Source organism: Toxotes jaculatrix, chromosome 14 (assembly GCF_017976425.1).
Source record: "Toxotes jaculatrix isolate fToxJac2 chromosome 14, fToxJac2.pri, whole genome shotgun sequence".
Classification (NCBI taxonomy): domain Eukaryota; kingdom Metazoa; phylum Chordata; class Actinopteri; family Toxotidae; genus Toxotes; species Toxotes jaculatrix.
In genome coordinates, this window is record NC_054407.1 from 14,720,053 (window position 1) to 14,738,805 (window position 18,753).

The 18,753-nt window shown below is 42.2% G+C and overlaps 1 protein-coding gene across 4 annotated transcripts in view; it reads right to left on the reverse strand.

Annotated features, from left to right (window-relative positions):
• LOC121192844 (zinc finger protein 521-like) overlaps positions 1-10,968 on the reverse strand; it is an 89,302-nt gene extending 78,334 nt beyond the window's left edge. Inside the window, exons 1-2 of one of the 4 annotated variants that reach the window (XM_041054764.1) lie at positions 10,832-10,968; positions 3,016-3,069 (exon numbers count right to left, since the gene is read on the reverse strand). Coding sequence is in view for 2 of the 4 variants with exons in the window: in XM_041054761.1 (XP_040910695.1) it covers positions 3,016-3,072; positions 10,133-10,172 (97 nt within the window). In the remaining 2 variants the exon portion in view is untranslated. Of the gene's footprint in view, positions 1-3,015; positions 3,073-10,132; positions 10,721-10,831 lie in introns of those variants that run through there. The other 3 variants (XM_041054763.1, XM_041054762.1, XM_041054761.1) reach the window with 3 other exon arrangements.
• Positions 10,969-18,753: the final 7,785 nt, after the last annotated feature.

Here is an 18,753-nt window from a genome sequence, read left to right on the forward strand (position 1 = left end):
TATATAGGTCACACTACATTCTAATGCCACATGTGCCTCCGAGTGTATCCTCCTCTGTGTGGATGGGATTTGGGGCTCTCCACTTAGGCCGTCACATCCACTGATCTCCCATCATTAAAGAACGTCATGATCCGACAACGAGGCTGCGAGCTTGACACTTGCCAGATTGTTAACGATTGTCAAGAATTTGCATTGGGTGGGGGGAGTGTGTGTTCATGTGGTTGATATGTGCAACTTGATTTATATGCTTCAAGGCCCCCAGATTCATATAAAGGACTAATTGCTTTTAATTGTTTAATATGTTTATACGTTTGAAATTTGAAAGTAGATTAGCAGAAGTTTGTCAAAAGCCATCTCTCTTAAAACACTAAACACATTACAAGCTCAAAGTGATGCGCTGACAGAAAATGTTTCCCACCTTGTTATATGTTACAAGTTAACGTGCAGCATATTTATGAAAATTTTATGATGCATGCTGTGATAAAAATAAGAGTAGCACAGAGAGAAAAGGTGCCAAACAATTACAGGAGGAATAAGAACAAACAATGAAGACAACACAGAGAGCACTACATGAAGGAGGCAGCACATATAATCACAGGTATACAGACACCATCATCCACCATTAAAATATGAGCACCAAAAAAAGATATGAGCTTACAAAGAAGAATGGAAATCAAAGCGGTTGAATGAGAAACAGCATTTGAACATACCAAATGCTCTCTTTCTCGCTCTCACCCTGTCTCACTCTCTCTCTCACAGGGAGTGATAATATTGAACGGAGCGCCTTGCTATGCCATTAGTGCAGTAAAACATCAAAGGAAATGAATAATAGAGAATATGATTTTCTGAAGTGGTGGAGTGAAAGAGTCCTTTCCTCTTCCTGCTGTAGTGAGCCCTGCAGTACATTGATCTGTGGGCAGCCTCAACCTCAGCCAGAGACAGAGTCTCATACACCGCACCACTACGCTACACTACTCTACACTGTACGGCACCTTGCCACCCAGACACCCCTTCAGATTTCTATAACACTTTCTATTTGCCTCGGTCCACTCCACTTTGACGGAGCTGGCACCCTTTTCCAGAAAAACACTCTCAATCTGACATAGCCGAGAGCAAAAAAGAAAGACAGAAAAAAGAAAGGGATGTATATATAAGAGAGAAGAAAAAGCACGGGGCATGTGGTTATAATTACACACAGGCAGCGCAGTGGTAAAGCCAAGCTGCAGATCTTAAGCCTGCTCGACACTCTCTGGGTAAAAAAGCGCACTGCCTCATTAAATCTCAGATACCACACTGTTTCTACCCCTCTATACTATGCATAATACTGTCTATCTTTTAGAAGGCCTCTTTTGTTAGCATTTCTCCTTTGCCTTTGCTGCATATCAAACATGAATGAGAAACAGGATGCAGGGTCTGCAGAACGCTTGCAGAGTCATAGAAGAGCACAACTGGGGGTCGACTTATGAGGCAGATCTTGACACCGTGTCTGATTAAGCTCTTAGCTTGTCAGGAGTCTAATGGCTATTGTGGCCATGTCCGTCAAAGTGGCAAATTCATGAAAAGCAGGTAAGCCCTTCCACTGCTTTTCAATGTAACGTTAAAAAGGGCTCGTTTGGGCAGTGGTTTAACCATAAGGATGAATTACAGCTGCTATGGTAAAGACCATGCGACACACAAGTGCCGATGAAAAAGTCCTAGCTGACATATTGGGGGAAAAGGAAGAGAAATCTCACACCACGTTAAAAGTTTACCGCCACAAACAACTCTTTTCACAGTGACCATCCGTCAAGCTGCATCCTGAGAGGGGGTTAAAAAATAAATCAGTCAGACGAAGTCAAATGAGGAAAGTGAGAAATTAATTTGTGCGCCCTCCTGATTTCTCCACAGGCAGACATCGATCATGTGGCGGCTGTCTCCCCTCACTCTGGAGATAGAGGTGGTGGAGGGATGGGGAGAGGGGAGATTCGTGTGTCTGAGGGGGTCGTTGTAATCAGGCACACTCATTAGCTCTGCTTTGGCTCTGGATGACAGGAGGTCTTCGAGGCAAGTCTGCCTCTTATGCCCAGTCCTTCATCCCTTGAGCTGGGGTTAGATGGGCTAAGGAGGCAGTTTCTTTCCACAGAACCACCCACCAATACCTATCAATACACATTAACACAGCAGAAGATAGATGTTGCTCTGCTTTTTCCAGGGATGAGCAAACGTAACAAAAAACTTTATGGACATTTCTGATCAATTATACAGGAAATTGTTAACTGGACACATGAGAGAGATAACTAAAAACACCAAATGTCAGAAATTTCACTTTCTGTGCAAGAACATAATACTGTAGTCATAAGCAGTCAAGAAAAGCTGGGATCTATTGTAGTGCTGCATTCAGCTCCTGTATTTCACACAGGAGCACTCAGAAAGCTGTGGGTAAATGCTGGACTAATGTTGCAGCCTAGGAGTACCCAGGGTCCCCAGCCTGCTGGGCAAAACCATCCATATCGGGTTTAAAATAACCACACCTGAGACTTAACCTTTACCAGAGACAAATGAAATGAAAATATACAGTGTGGTGCATCAGGAGCAGGCTTCATTCATAGGGGGCTTTCTGCTAGCCTGACCTGAATTACCGCTCTGTTCCTGGAGGGCCACTGTGAATGGCACACGTGGAGACAGGACACATTCATCTGGGTAGCTCTATTCTACATCATACAGAGGGTTGGGAAACAAAGAGTCTACGGAAACGTCAGGAACACACAGAAACACAAGGACAGCTATAAGCACACCTGCATGCATGCATGCACACAACACACACACAAACAAGAGCTATACCGCTCGGCCCCTCTCTTATAAAAACACATGCAACCGTGCAGTTTACAGTATAAACCTCAAAAACAGGAAACACATACTTTATATCTTTCTGAACCCAACAAAGATTTTACAGGCAGACACACACGCACGCACGTACACACAGACACATGATCCACTTTCCAGCCGAAAATGATGAAATATGAAATGGAGCATTACCGCTTGGAATGGCAGTCTGCCCGGGACTGTGCTGGTCCTCTGTCACATTGTCTTCTACTGCCAGAAAAAGAGAAGGGGGAGAAAAAGAGGGAAAGAAACAGTTAACGGTGAAAAACAAGTTAGACACATTGAGATTTCCTTCTTTTTTATTATTTACTATTGAGACTTTCTGTATGGAAACTCCAAGAGATTTCAACAGCTTTCGACAGCTCAACCTGTGGTTTGGGAATCCATGCAAGCCTTTCATATGTATGAGGTTTGGCAACAAGGCAAACAGCCACCCACGTAAATAACATATTGGACTGGGTAATGACGTGATGAATTATGAACGTCTCCCTTGAAACGTCCTCCCAACATCAACAGTGACCAAGTGAAAAACACCTTGATGACTGCATTAGTAAGAAAGTTGTACAGTGCCTTGGTTAGCTAGATTAGATGGGTATCAAAAAGAAGATTTGTAGGTGCCAGTATAGATATGGACCTTCTTAACACTGACTGTGATCCAAACTTAAAAGCAAGGAAAATTTTACATTTACAAGATATATATTCATTCTGTATGTCATAACAGCCAAAGCAGCTGCAAAGTGCTTTCGCTCTTTTAACAGGGTGGCTGACAAAATAGTGACGGCTTGATCAGCACTCAGATCTGCTCATTAGGTCCACTTTTGACTTTTTGACAACAGCACTGGCCTTGAAAAACATGACTTCTGTTTAGTAAAAGGCAGAAACCTCTTACATCGCAGCCTTTTTGGAACTGGTGAGAGTTCCTTGTGGCATGTCAAGGACAAGAAATGAAATGGATTTTAACAGCGGGAAGAGAACAAAAGAGTCTCCCACCTGTTCCATGTAAAATGAGGGTCTCACTGAGGACTTCTTACGCCTCTGCGTTCCACCCCTGCAGTTGAAATGCATTCTCCATTGTGTCTTTTCTTTCTAGCCTTTCATTTTCCTGGGCAAAGAGGAAGGGGGGAGTCTGACAGGACCTCCCAGTAGGGGAGTGTGGCAGTGACTGCCAAAGCAGAAACTGGCGCACTTTTAAAATCGCACAAAATATCCTGTACTTTGCATAATTAAAGCAGGATCCTATGGTGGCAGAAGCCTTTCCCTCAGGGGAGCAAGAGTCAGTGTCAAGCAGGGTGTCAAACCTCAGTGAAAAATGAAGAGGAAAGTGTTGAGCTGTTTCTTATGAAGACGGCAAATGACGGAGCAACTATGTTTTGCTGTCAGGCCTTGTCCAGCCAAAACTGAATTCCTACAAGACCCACAAAAACCACAAATGTCAATATTCATTCAAATATTTAAGAATGTCTCTGGAAATATTTCCCTTAGTAACAATTATAATTGATGTACACAGGAAATATGCTAAACAAATGGTCATGGGTCCAGCAATTAATTAACTGAATCAATTAAAAGTGATGGAATAGACATAGTTGGACACCATGGAGGTATATCCCTCAGAGCCACCAAAGAGGACTGTATCAGCCAACACAGAAACCTTGTCCTGTTAAAGGAGGCCTTAGTGGCTGACGCCCTGAGAGTTTAATGAGTTTCTCCAGCACTGTTGAGCGCCTTGCATCTAGGATCATTTAAATGGGCTAGGGATAGGGGGTCCTAATAAATCCCCCATGGTTCAATCAGAGATTGGTGGTGGGAGCTGGAGCTTTTGTTTTGATTACCATCCCTGTTGGTGAGATGAGGCAGTTCAGGCAGAAAATTCTATTTTACAATACCATAAGAACTTAAACATAACGGCAGTTTGTGATGATTTGTCACCACTGTGAACTTATTAAAAGTTTTGTCATTTAAAGTAAACAACTTCCATCACAGAGCAAATTCTCTTCTCATTTGCACCTGTCTTCTGGATAATTAATAGCTAGCGAGGAGTGATCATAGAGGGTGAGCTGTCAAGTAAGGGCAAACTCCTGTGATGTTTCATACTGGCTGGACATTTGATCAACAATAATAAGACAGTACAAATACAAATAGCTGGACAGTTTTAATTAATATACTCTAAAGCTCATGATAACCTCATAATGACTATAACTCCAACTGAATACAAGTCAGTCCGCACTGTTGTTAATGCCTCACTGCTATCAGTTAATTAATGTTTGACAAGGTACAGTGTATCACTCAGTCAGTGACAAACTGCAATCGTGCTGCTAGGTTTTGTTGATACAATACCAAACACACTTGGGACCATTTCAGCACTGCTCCTTTGCTTTTTCAAGACGCGGCGCAGGAGAAAAAAAAAAAAAAAAAAAAAAAAAAAAAAAACATAATCCTACAACAAGTGGCACAGTATTAAAGGCCACTAATTAACACACTGGCCACACACAAAAATGAATATAGTGACTGTCATTATATTGTGAGTGACAATCCCCAAGACGGGACATTTCCTTTTACGGGATGAATTAATTGTCTACAGATAGGAGAGCAAAACAAGACGCAAAAATAAAACAGAAAGTAAAAACCCATATGTACTAAACAAAACAAAATTTATAAAAGAGTTTGGTCACCACATGCACAGACAATGAAATATCACAACCGCAAAAACAAATGATTTAATAGACATGAAGAAGCAAAACATGACAAACTCAGCAGCCTGGTCCTTTCCTAATCCATCAAATGAATTCCTGCTGTGTAAGAGAACAGAGTGAAGAGTGTGTGTGTAGACACTGTGCACTGTATATATACTGTACATGTTTTGTGTTTTTTATCAGAGGATTGCCATGTATTTGTGTGTCTGCTTGTGTGTATGGGTATCTCTCAGCACTTCTCATACATAAAAAAAAAAAAAAAAAGCCCTGAGTGTGTTCCTGGATATGCGTGACTCATCTGCTTGGTTACAGCCAGCTTGGACGATACAGTGCCGAACACAATGGCTGTGTAATCCGCCCTGACTGACCGGGAAGGAGACGCTCGCCACAGGGACTACAACTCAATTTAGCTCGGGTCAAGAGGTCAACCCTCCTCAATTAGGGCTGTGAAGGGAGGGAGGAGGACACACACTGCACATGAATAACTTTCTTAATGAGCATTATTTGAACTGGTGATTAGTGTCATAAATAATTTGCAATAGAGGAGCATGTTAATCATGTTGCATAACATTTGTAATCCTCCATATATTGCCATTTACTGTAAGCAAATCATAAGAGCACCTATTCTAAATCTAATTGAACTCCACTAGTAGCAATATAAAAAAAAGCCATGAATCAATAATCCCTTTACGCAATTATTGCAAATTTAGCTTCCATAAAAAATATTAATGCTGTTTATACAGGAAAAAGAGGCAGACGCAAATACGCCCGGAAATGTATCATTTCATTTGCAGCAGTGGTGGAAATCAATCATTGTCTCTGAATCAGAACTCTTTCTCCATGTGGCAGACAATCCATGACAACAAGAGAGACACATGCCATGGAATAAGAAGAGATATCGGCCAGCTCCCGCGACACCCAGTCCAACACACTGAGCCGCATGTCAAGAGCACTGACAGCCGTGCTAATGGGATTTTTCTACGGCTCCATCATAATTTCCTTAATGATAATACTAACCATATTTTTGTGTCACATTAGAAAAGTGTTAATGGGTGTTATGCCACAGATCATTAATTGCGAACAGACTGAAATACTGCAGCTTCCAATAAACTAGGAGTGACGCAACTGTTAATAGACATTTTACCAGGAGAGGAAAAAAAATAGAGTGGAATAGTACGTTGCTGCATTTTTAATTGTTCAAATTAAGAAGAGGTCTTTATTACATTTAACACTAAACATACTCACTACAGTGTGTATTTAAAATAAAGAACTGAAGGAGTTTTTGAGCTGTTTTTTTTTTTTTATCTGACAAAAATTCTCAAACTTAAAGGTGCCATCATACTTTTTTTTTTACTTACACAGGCCTATGCTTATAAGGACTGAAAGGGGGAGTGGTTCTTCATCTCTGGGCATAACGGACACGGTCAAGTTTCTTTTCTCCAAAAAGAAAAGCTTCAGATTTTATAAATCCACAAAGGTGGATTTATTTAAAAAAAAAAAAAAAAAAGGGCCAAATTTCAATCGCAGTTTTATTCATATTTCCCTGACGTGAAGGGAAATAAAAATGTACTTCAAGACTGTGTTTATGTCTGAGCAGAGGAATTTTAACTTAAAACAGACTATTACACTAACTTTGTTTTAAATATGCCCTCCACAGAATTCATAAATCAACCTGATCTGAAAGGTTCCAATTTAAAGTGTAAAAAAAAATATATATTTCCTTTCATTGTATCGCAAAGCAAAACTCCAGAGCTGACTCATATGGCACCAAATTTCAGCTCCTTAAAAACATCCGATATTCAAGGTTTAGATGACACAGCAATGATTTCATGACAACCGCTATACTTGAAGTAAATGACGCAGAAAATATATTTATGTATGCAGATGACAGACCTGGAAACTTCCACCTCAGCCAATAAACACATCAGGACTGAAGCTTGAGAGTGTCATTTGTGCTCCAAATGAAAATATCAACTCAGCCTCACATTATTCAGGAAGTGCTGTAGGACAGGCAACGTGGCAGTCATCACACGCTACATGCAGGATTTGGAGTGAGATCCTCCTTCCTCGCTGCTCACCACTGACTGAGGCAATGTGCTGACCCAAAGCCTCTGCACATCAAAACAAAATTACAATGTGCCTACAGTTGAGAAATGTAGAAGGCTCAGGATTGAGTAAATGTCAGTGGCTGGGGTGAAGTGTTTGCATATAAGCGAATGATGTATGGTCTCGTCCTGTGCCATTTATTCCCCCAAGCAATAACGTAGCCGGATCTGTCTCTCAGACTTAATTGAAACGGGACTTGTAATGTTGCCCTTTTCCTCGATGGGACCAAAAACATAACCTCTGACTCCCACAAGCAGCCAATACTGAGGAAGTGGGTGTGTATGTTGGGGCACACAAGGGAAAAAAGAGTGCCAACTGTCACAGCATTATTTTCTCATCTCTACACAGGGTACACTCCATGTTCATACTATCCATACCAGTACCTCAAACGCCGCTCATGATGCCCGTTCTACCTTCCCTCTATGTTCCATCGGCACCTCCGTTTATTTTCCCTTCCGTAGAACAAAGTGTTCTTTCTGTGCAAAAAAAAAAAGAGGCACCGTCCACTTTGGCCACTGCTTCAAGTCAGCAGAAGACAACCTATAAAAGTGAAACCTGACCTCTGCTACTCCATTCTGTTCACGAAAACATACAATACATGTAGACACAGGCTCACGCACATGCATGCACATGAAGACACATGTAAAAACATAGGGATGCAAATGTAGAGATGCCTGTTTTGTATTACAAAAAAAAAAAGTCTACAAATACAATGACAGTTGCTGTGTTCTACGAAGAAGAAAGAAGAATGCAGTGTCAAGCAACTATTTTAAAAAATGACAAGAAAAGTTATTGTGGACATCTGTATAAGTGTATCTCTGTCCCTGAGGAAAGAGATAGACAAAGAACAATAAATAACATCTGCCTGGCCTTCTTTGGGTCTGATCCAAAACAGGGAAATATCTATGACGTATCTGCATTTCTGCTCCGCCTGAGCAGTCGGAATGAAGACATAAAAGTCGGGATGTTTTGTGCGCTACGTTTTTCCAATTTAAATTTTAGTGACAATAACAAAACAAACAATGTCATCACTCTGACTTCATTTGCATACTGATGTGCTCACTCTCTATCCCTCTCTGTCGCACATATAGATGTATACAAATCTTAACAGATGTTCCTCTGAACGCACACACACACACACACACTTGTAGCATGTAGGCATGCTGGCAAGAGACGATTATATATAAGTGATGTGTCTTTTGAGAATAGCAAATGTCACACCAACTAACAAAAAAAACAGTCAATGCCAATCTGGTCTGAGAAAATAGGAAATCTATGTATAGAGCTGTTTACTGTGAATAGAGCAGTGCAGGTCTGAAAACAGAATGTGACAATTTTAAGATGTGCATGCACTCACATTTCCACCCTCTCCTGGGTATTGATTTAAAATGGTGGCTGCATGAATGTACTACCGCAGACCATGTAATCTTCCTTTGAGATGAGGACTTCCGAGAACGAAAGGAGAGAGAGAAAGGGGTCCTCAGACCACAAGCTGGGAATGTGAAATTGTGGACAATTATTTGCTGAGCAAAATACAATGCCTGCCAGATGAACTGGAGCTCAACCTCCAAAACCCAGCAGCTCCCCCACCAAAAGGCTACAGAGAAAAGTAGTGCGTGAATAAGTGTGTGTGAGAGAGAGTGTGTGTGCATGCATGTTGCTCTCTCGTTCTGTCTCTATTTCTTCCTCCCTCCCCCTCTCTCACACACATGTGCACTCAGACACAAATGCACGATCAAATTACCACCAATCCAACAGTTTAAAAGAGAGGGGGAAAGGTAACTAAAATGAAGAAAAACAACAAAAATCGTGTACAGTGTCTAACGTGTATACACTGACATGCTGTGCTGAGGTTTTACATGCAACAAAAACACCATAAAGTTCTGTTGTTTTCAAGCTTGGAGCTGATGACTGATAAATCCAGATGTTTCCAACTTATTAATGAACATGTCCAATTAGCAGTCAACACTTCTCCCACCTCTGATTTCACGTTTAACTGTGCACACACACACACACATCACAGCCCTCCCTTTCCCCAACATATAAAATGTTTCCTCCTTAGTTTCTCAGACTGGGGTGGGGGGGATGTGAAAAGGGGGGGGGGGGGGTCACGTGACTCTGCACCCCATTCCATCAGACGGCTTAAGTTCCGACCAGGAGCGTCTTTAACACATCCAGATGTTTCGCTGCACTGTTGCTCTCTAAATTATCCATGCCCTGCCCTTGCACTTTAACTATCATTACAGTACAGTCTGAACTGAAGCCGACCAGCTTTTCCCCGATGCCAAGTGCGTATATGCAGTCGATCTCATGCGCAACATAAGAGGAAGAACACTTCCAAATGCGTAAAAAAAGGAGGGGAAAACAGACATTTCAGTGAGCGATAGCCTAAGTTCAGTTCATGCTCGTCTAGACTTGTCATCACCTTAAAATAAAATGCTCTGAGAGCCACCAAACATAGGCTTATCACTTACCTTTCAGTGATCTTGGTTTAGCTTGCTTGCGGCGCGACATCCTATAGAAAACGCTGAAGTTGCTCAGTTTCTGTCTGATAATTTGTGTAAGACGGGATAGTCTAAAGGTGTAGTCTCTCTAAATTTCACTGTCCAAAATCGCGGCTGTCTTTTTACCATTACAGAAAGATGCAACTTAGCCCTTGCCGCGCGATCTAAACACGAGTTTGCTGTTATTTGGTGATGAGTAGGTGGATGTTATAAAATCCAATTAGCCCGATCGTTATAGGCGACCCTGTTTAGTTGAGCTGGGTATCGGGAAAAGTGTGAGAATATAGTAATCCCGTCATGCGCTTCCATTCTCCGGGAAACCACACACGCGTGTAGGCATGATGTTCGTTTAGAAATAAAAGCGGAATATTTGCTTTTCGCCTCTCATCTCAAATGCATCCGCGTGAGAAAGACATCAGCAAAACGCCTCCTGTGAGAGTGCAAAAAAAAATGCAACAAAACCAAAAAAAAAGGAGGAAAAATGATAATTACACTTTTCACTTCATATCCACCTAACAGCATCAAAACTATTATAGACTTCTCCTTTTCTCACTCCAGTCAGCTAATCATGAATTATGTTCGGAATCTGATCTAAGTCTACGTCTAAATTGCTCTTAAAAGAGGATGAAGAAGCAGAGAGAAGATGGAAGCTCCCTCCTCATCACAAACCTGCAAGGTCTTGGACTGCGCTGTCGCTCCGGTAGTCCACATAATAATGGAAAATGGAAGCAAGGCCCCCAAAGCCATCAGGATGGCTCCAGAGGGGGCCCCTACCCCGCAGGGACTCGCTCTGTACGTAATCACTGAGGAAATCATTGTCAGCCTGCCTGCACTCACACACAGACAGAGAGACATGATTAAAATCCTAGGGATCATGGCAAGATGCGGATTGCTGGATCTGCTGGTCCCCGGATCCGGAGTCGAACTCTAAACCCAAAGTCGGCTTGCTCACCCTGGCGTCTCCTCTGCCTCAGCTCGCCGTCGGCCACTCTCCGTCTACGGCAGACGGACTGGTCCCCCTTCTGGTAGAAATGGTTAAGCAGAGAGACATTTTCTGTGAGGCTGTTGACATATATGGCATGTAATGGCACGCGCAGAATTTTGGGATGATCAGTTTATTTACAGATTAGAGTTTTTTATGCACAATAAAAAATATTTTATGCCACTAATTATTAGAATATTATTTATAAAGAAATGTCACTTTTCTCAGGTTTAAAATAATATTTGTGGTTGTGTCAAAAGGTATAACCTCTACCTTATTTTTATAGGAAAATTCGTTTTTTAAATTTTTTTTTTAAATTACTTACTTGACTAATTTTAGCTTGCTAACACTTAAGTTAATCAATTGGCATACCTGTTATTGTGTAAAAACAACATCACACAATCTTTCTTTCTTTTACCTCTTATCAAAAATGTTCACAACACTGCATTTGTTTACACCCTCACCTGCATGTGGATGTCCAGGCCCCCATACTACCCCTGCTATGTGAAAATGAGATCCAGAGAGGAGTCCTGCAGTGGGCTTCTCACTCTGCACTCTTCCCCTCTGCAGCCTGGAGGTAGCCTCTGCCAGGGGCCCCATCTAAAAATCACAGTCCCGGAACTGCTTTTCCCACTTTTGATGCATTTCTTTTCTGACTCTTTCGCAGAGACAAATGTAAGAGGAAAGCGAGGTTTTCAACGCAGACCTATAGGGAAGGAGAGAAACAGTCGATAGGGCAACTGCCAAATACGAACTGGTGTAGAAGAAGAAAATTAACAACAACCTTTGATAGCCTTTACTGTGGCAGAATCTAACTTTGTTAAAGAAAACTCGCTATAAAAGTTAACAATAACTATAAAAGTTAATGATGTGAGTACATTTTAAGGCTGTACTTATTCTATAGGGTATTCCTACCTTTTACTTTGGAGTTCATAATGAGGCCATATACTGTTACAGACATCTATGGTAATCACCAAGCTCAAAGTAATCTAAATGTAATAGAAAATTCAGAGCTACAGAAGAGATATCTATTAGTTGACAGTCATTACCTGACTCTTACTTTAATAAAGCTTTGTTATTTTGCAGCTTTTGTCCCGAATCAGTGTGAGAATTGAACATAATAAGTGGGGACATATGACCTACATATGATGTCAAAGCTTTCATTGTGTTTGCTCAATTTGTATCTTGTAATTTAATCCACACCCACTGCTTTTCAAATAATTTCCCCACCCACAAGCTGCCATAAATTGTGTTCAAAAGATCAATAAAACAAAGTATGACATAGATTGACGTGATGCGCTTTGGTAAATTCAAAGCCCTCCCAAACTACAGTAAAGTTGGTAAACACACACATATGAAACATCTATTTGTAGGTGCTTGGAATCTGTCAGGAGGTCTCAGCTGCCTTAAAACTTCAATCTTAACAATGCTCCAAAGTTCCCCCTCTCTGTCTCAGCGCTCTGTCAGACGGCTCTCCCAAAGTTTTACCACCTTCCCCCCCCCCCCCATACCTCTCGAATGCTCTCTCAAACACAAACAAACAGTGCTCTTCAGTCCTCCAGGGCTCTTTGCTACTTTCATTAGTGACAAAGTAACTGGGAAAAGGCTCGACTTGACTCAGTGCTTGCACAGTTCAGTCTCTAAGTTACAGTACTCTCTTGCTCAGAAGTTGTTTTTTTTTTTTTCCTTCAAGTGGAAGAAACCTCATGTGAGGTAGGTTGCTCATGATGCTCCAAAAACAGTCTGACACGGCCTGTCCCTCAGGGATAACCTTATAAATATGGAAAGGAGAATCAAATGTGAATTTTTGGGAGCAAATAGGCACAATGAAAATCAACAAAAATGTTTATGTTTCAACTCTCACCTCTGAGCGGGAGGGAAAAGGGAATCAAACAAAGATAAATAAAATAAAAAAAAACTTGACATGTTTGTCAGTGCCAGCTAGGAAATTTCTATTCAGCGTGTACCTATATGATACTACAAAATTAAGGCACTGAAAATTCACTTAAACCTCCTTATAGACTCTCTAATTGTGTTGTCCTTCAGAAATTCAACATTCAGACTCCAGGCTGTTAGACTGGTATAAAACACAGATAGGCACAGTCTGTTTTCAGATCACCTAAGCTTCTTACCACAGTATCTGTAGTAAAACTGAGCAGCTCTGTGGAGATTTTTTTCACCACCCATAGCTTTTAGTTAGACATCGAGACGCCGCAGCATGTGTATGTGCCGCAGCATCAGACATTTCACTCTGCCTCTCAGCAGGGTGAAACATTCCCTGGTGGAATCTGTGGCCCTTGGGTGGTGGGATCCTTCAGCAGTTCTTCCTGACCTGTGGCCTGCTCACCCTCTGTCCATTTGGCTCCGACAGCACAATGTCAAAAAAAAAAAAAAGTAGAAACTGAACTTTAAAACTCAGAGAAAGTTTTAATCCCAATGAAGTGTCTCCTCTAGAAATAATAATCACTGAAGGCTATTTAGCAGAATACTCTCACAAATGGTGAAAAACGGCGGCTTAAAAGCACAGTCGGTCAATTACGCTCATTAGAAGAGGGCAGATACACAGACATGCATGTACACCAACCACACACACACACTCTTGACTTGCCTCATTAAAACCCATCCAGCTACTAGAACTCAGAGATGTGAATGTTTCCCTTGAGGAGTGGGGCACGTTCATTTTGAGAAAGGCAGAAGATTCAACTTTTTTCTTACTTGCTTATAATTACAGAGATTGCTGGAATGCATGACCCTGAGAATAAGGCTCAGTCCTGGGAGAGTCCACCAGAAGCATCACCATCTTCAGTCTTGCTCTCCATTGTGTGTCTCCCTAGTTGGATGCCACCCACACCAGGCATGAGTGAGGTCGAGGCAGTGCCCCCATCACCAGAGGAGCGCTCCCTGGGGACTTTACACTCTGCTCCATCAAGCCAAACTCCTGAGGCTGTGAAAAAGAAAAAAAAAAAGTCAAGAAAGCGAGTGACTGAAAACATTGCCCTCTCTGAGCACTGAGGCATACTCTCACAGTAAACTGATTAAAAAAAGAACAAAAACAACATGGAGAGCTAACAATCAGAAGGCTTCAGAGTTGGCAAGCAAGGCGTGAGTGCTGCTTTCCAACTTCACTGTTATCCAAATTGTTGAGCAATTAAACACTGAAGCAAAAAAAAAATATCATATGTATGCAGTTCACTTACACACAGTTTTCTTCTCTACCAAGTGCATATATTTACAAAAACGGTGTGGAAATCACATAAGAATATTCTGGAATTTCCAACCAGTAAATGCACTTTTGTTTCAATAGGATGGTCAGTGACAGGCTCCTTGTCTCAACATCCTTGCAAACTGAAGGATGTCAACAAAGTACAGGGAATGTGGAGTGAGTGGTCCTCGTCAACAGTGACCTTCCAGCTGGATATCCACAACTTCCATCTTCCCAAGCCAAGGAGCCCCACGGAGCAACTCCCAAACCGGGTCATTAGCGCAGTGGTGTCACCAGACAGCAGATCACGGGCCAGAGAGGGAGCGAGAGGGGGACTCCTGGCACTGCAGTGGCTGCTGTGTGGTTTGACATTCAGGGCTGGCTGATCTATGGGGCTGGGGAGACAGTGCCCTTGCTCTGGGTCTTCATGAGGAGAAGGTCCTGGCAGTTTTCCTCTTACTTACTCCATCATAAAACTGAGGTCACAAGATGCTAGACTCATGTATCCTTCACTTGCAGCATCACGGCCTGAACTGTAGGATGCTGTCATGGCTTTAGCGACAGTATTATCACCTGGATCCTTCACTGAAAGTATTTTAACATCATCTGCTAGGTGATTGGTAACATGATCAAATTCCTAGACAAACTAAAACATCTTCACTCACTAACCAGCTGGCTGCATTCATATATTCACCTATGGACAGTAGATTTATTCCGATAGACCAACTTTAAATTGCTTGTCATGACAATAACCTCCACAAAGATGTTATTGGCATGAAGGATACCATTTAACCACAATGGGACGGTTTCATGGTGTGATCAAAAATCATTCTAGGGGTTTTATGTCCTTCTCAAATGGCTTTGACCTCCACAGCCCGTCTCCAGCAAATGGTGACCACTATGAACATGCCAAGAAAGAAGATCCCCCGGGGACATTATCAGGAGCCAAGACGAACATAAAAATCTCCCGGTGAAAGATGGACATTTTCCACTTGGCACTGCCACACAAGATGAAAGAGGAAAAATAGCAAACCTTTCAACACTTTTTTTTTTAACTGAAATGAGAGTGATTTTTTTTTCTTGCTCATTACCACTGTCTCATTAGGAGATCTTGACTTTAAGATGAGATCAAGCCTACTCACCTCTCTATACGCTGGTGGTAACTAAGTTACAGCATGTAACCGTGCTTAAGAGCCCCTTATCATTTTACACAGTCAACCAGACTCAGCTGAGTGTAGTACCAATGTCTGATTACCAGGTTCAATGGATCTCTGAATTTAATAATTAAGAATTGGATGTCTCTTAAACAAGTGTATATCATGACTCAAGAACATGACAACAGACATGTGGCTACAGCTGGAGAACAAACACAAATACACAGTACATCAGAGGCGGCTCCTGACAAACCTCTCAGGGGGGGCAGCTGTTGCAATGATGGCCAAGATGATTCAATGGGTAAAATAACCAAAGTCACTTTACCTTTCCTGTTCAACCACTAGCTAGATGGCAGCATCAGACATACAATATTTTGTGTAGCTACATCAAGTTCAGAGTTAATTTCTTGAGTACAATTATTTTGGTTCTACGATGAAACACTTCCACCGTGCCCATCAACAGATACATTGTCATCTACTAGTTTGCACTCATTTATACCTCTGAAAGTGAAAAAAGACCTGCTTTACAATAATCACAACAATCCCATTGTCTTCACCTGACATTTTATTTTAGGTGCAGCAGTTGTTTTGATGAATGAAATCAATGTTGGCATAACGTACTATTTACTCTATAGACAGCCATCATCACAGTAACCATCATATTGAAAATCAAATCAAATTAAAATCAAGTCATCACAGAGCATATTCAGTATATACAGTGATATTCAGCTGGTAATGTGCAATCAGTACAACTATTTACAATTCAACATTTAGAGCGTACAATAACAAGGCCGTTTTTAAGTGCTCCTCAAACACCTCGTCTAGCGACACCACAAAGTCGACCAGTTCACGAAAAATCGCGGGGTTGCTGGACCCCTCAATTTCATCCTTGCCTCGCAAGGCTAACTCAAACACGCCACAGAATTTAACACAGTCAATAACACGGCCTAGAATATGGCGGCTCTTGCACATCTCATCGTTATGCCGACACACAACTATCATGTAGCTCTCACCCAACTGTGTTGTACAGTTTTCTCACCTTCTCCGGGAGATGGTGCATGTCGGTGGTTGTCCAGGCGGTGTCTGTGTTTCCATCCGGCTGAATCAGACGGCAGGGGCAGCGGAACAGCGCGTTAGCTACTTCGCATCCTGCTAGCCACGTTTTCCGCCCACGCCAGTTGGTTGAAAATCCGCGGCTGTAGGTTTTCCCCGCCTTTGAAGACACCTGCTTGATATTTAAATTTGGTCTGATGGTCCTAATGCTTTGATAGCCAATTTATCTTGATTGCTCCGACGACAGAATGGTAATTCCCGCAATGACACGATGGCGTTGCTGCGTTGAGTTGCAATGCTAGCCATGTTGATCTTGAACGTGAACGCGATGCGTATGCACACGTGACTTCATCAGTGCGTATGACGAAAGCACGTTGGGGCCATAGACTGGTTGGGGCAAGCCCTCCCGGAGCCCATAGAAATGGACATGGATTGGACAATGATAGTCAGGCTCCTGATTGGACAATAATATTCAGACTTGGAAGAGCAAAATAAACTCTTATGTTTTTCGTGTGGGTCAACGAGGGCGGCGCCCTGTCGCCCACTGTTAGCCAGCCGCCCCTGCAGTACATGGCTCTGAATGTAACCCACTGATGTCTATAGTTGCGTAGTCAGTGACTAGAAAATGAAATCTTTTTGACTCTCATGCAGTGTAATGAGCTGTAGTGCAAATTAAGAGCAGCCATCTTCTCATCAGCCTGTCCAATTTACTTCGGGATTGTCCCTGGAAAATAGGCAGCTGTGTAGAATGACTGGTGTGTTGTAGTTCTGTGAAGGCATGCGGATAAAGAAGGCTCTGAAGGATTAGAAAAAACCCTCACTCCCAGGCCATGCACGCATTATTCATCCCACCTCCTCCTCCTCCTCACCCTTCTCACCTTCATCACTCCCACCCGCCCACCACCTTTCTTGATCCCCGATGACTCCCCCACTTCCCTGACAGTTGCATAAGCCCAGAGAACCTCTCTCCGGACCACGGTGGTGGGAGCTGGGAGTTGGGACGGTGTTAATTAAAAGAAAAGGTTAACACACACAGGGCCCGGCAGAAGGCGCGTTCAGGAGGCTCCCTTGGTAAAGCAGCTGCTCACTGTTTCCTTCCTCAGAGGTGCCCAGGAAGGGCCCAGCGACCAGGGATGGAAGCCAGGTGACTGGGGGACACCAGAATGAAGGAGTGACTAGGGCATAAAGGATGAAGCTGATCTGACCTTCACACTAAGGATCAGCCAGGAGGTGTAGCGAGTGGTTCCACTCACCTGTCCAGTGCCTCCCTGCCCAGGCCTTGGTTTGGAGCTGATTAGTGTGTCCCAGAGAAGGTTTCACCTCCCTAAACACCGCCCACACACACACACACACACACACACACGCCTTCGTTAGATAGTGGGATGCATGCCAGACCCATTTAGAGGAGTATGTCAGAGAGGTAAGAAGAAACAGACAAAAAGGTGAGATGAAAGGAGACAAGGAGGGAAACAGAAATGGCCTTTCAGTGGAGAAAAAAGTGGACACCAAAGGAGAGGTCACAGGGTTATGTTGGACTGAACAAGCAGAGAAGTTGAGTGTTGGAGAATTAGCCCATCAAGATCCTGCACAGCTGTTGTCGCTGACTGCACCATGTGTGATGTACTGTCTGAGGGAGATCATTAAATAATGATAAATTATCACATCATATTGCCCAAATATGTAGCATTATTTTCAAAAAAAGGAAGATTCATTTGGGAAAATAGCTGGCCTACTTTAGGAGAACATTGAAATAGGTGTTTTGCATCAATTGGGAATAAATGATAAATGGATCACACTTAGCAGCAATATTTTAAAGATTAATTCATTACAGTAAATTAAGAACACTGAATCTGTTTAATATTCCTGAAATTGCTTTGCCTTCTTTTTTTTTTTAAGAAAACATTTTAAAACCACGATTTAATCTCTGTATTTTGGTCACTTTCATTGTGTGGTTTGGTTATGCCTCTCACTTTTTTCACAAATAATTTGTAATGTTCACTGTCTTAGGTCAATACATTGTGACAATCAAACACAGCACACTGATTGCCACTTAAATTAATTCCAATAAATACTCATGAGCTTTTAAGACAAACAAGAGGGAGCGAAACAGTTTTTCCTTCCTTTCCCCCCCAAACAAGCAGAGATAATTAAACATCTATCCTCAGAGAAGAAGTGTTCCCACTGGAAGGTTGTTTGGTTT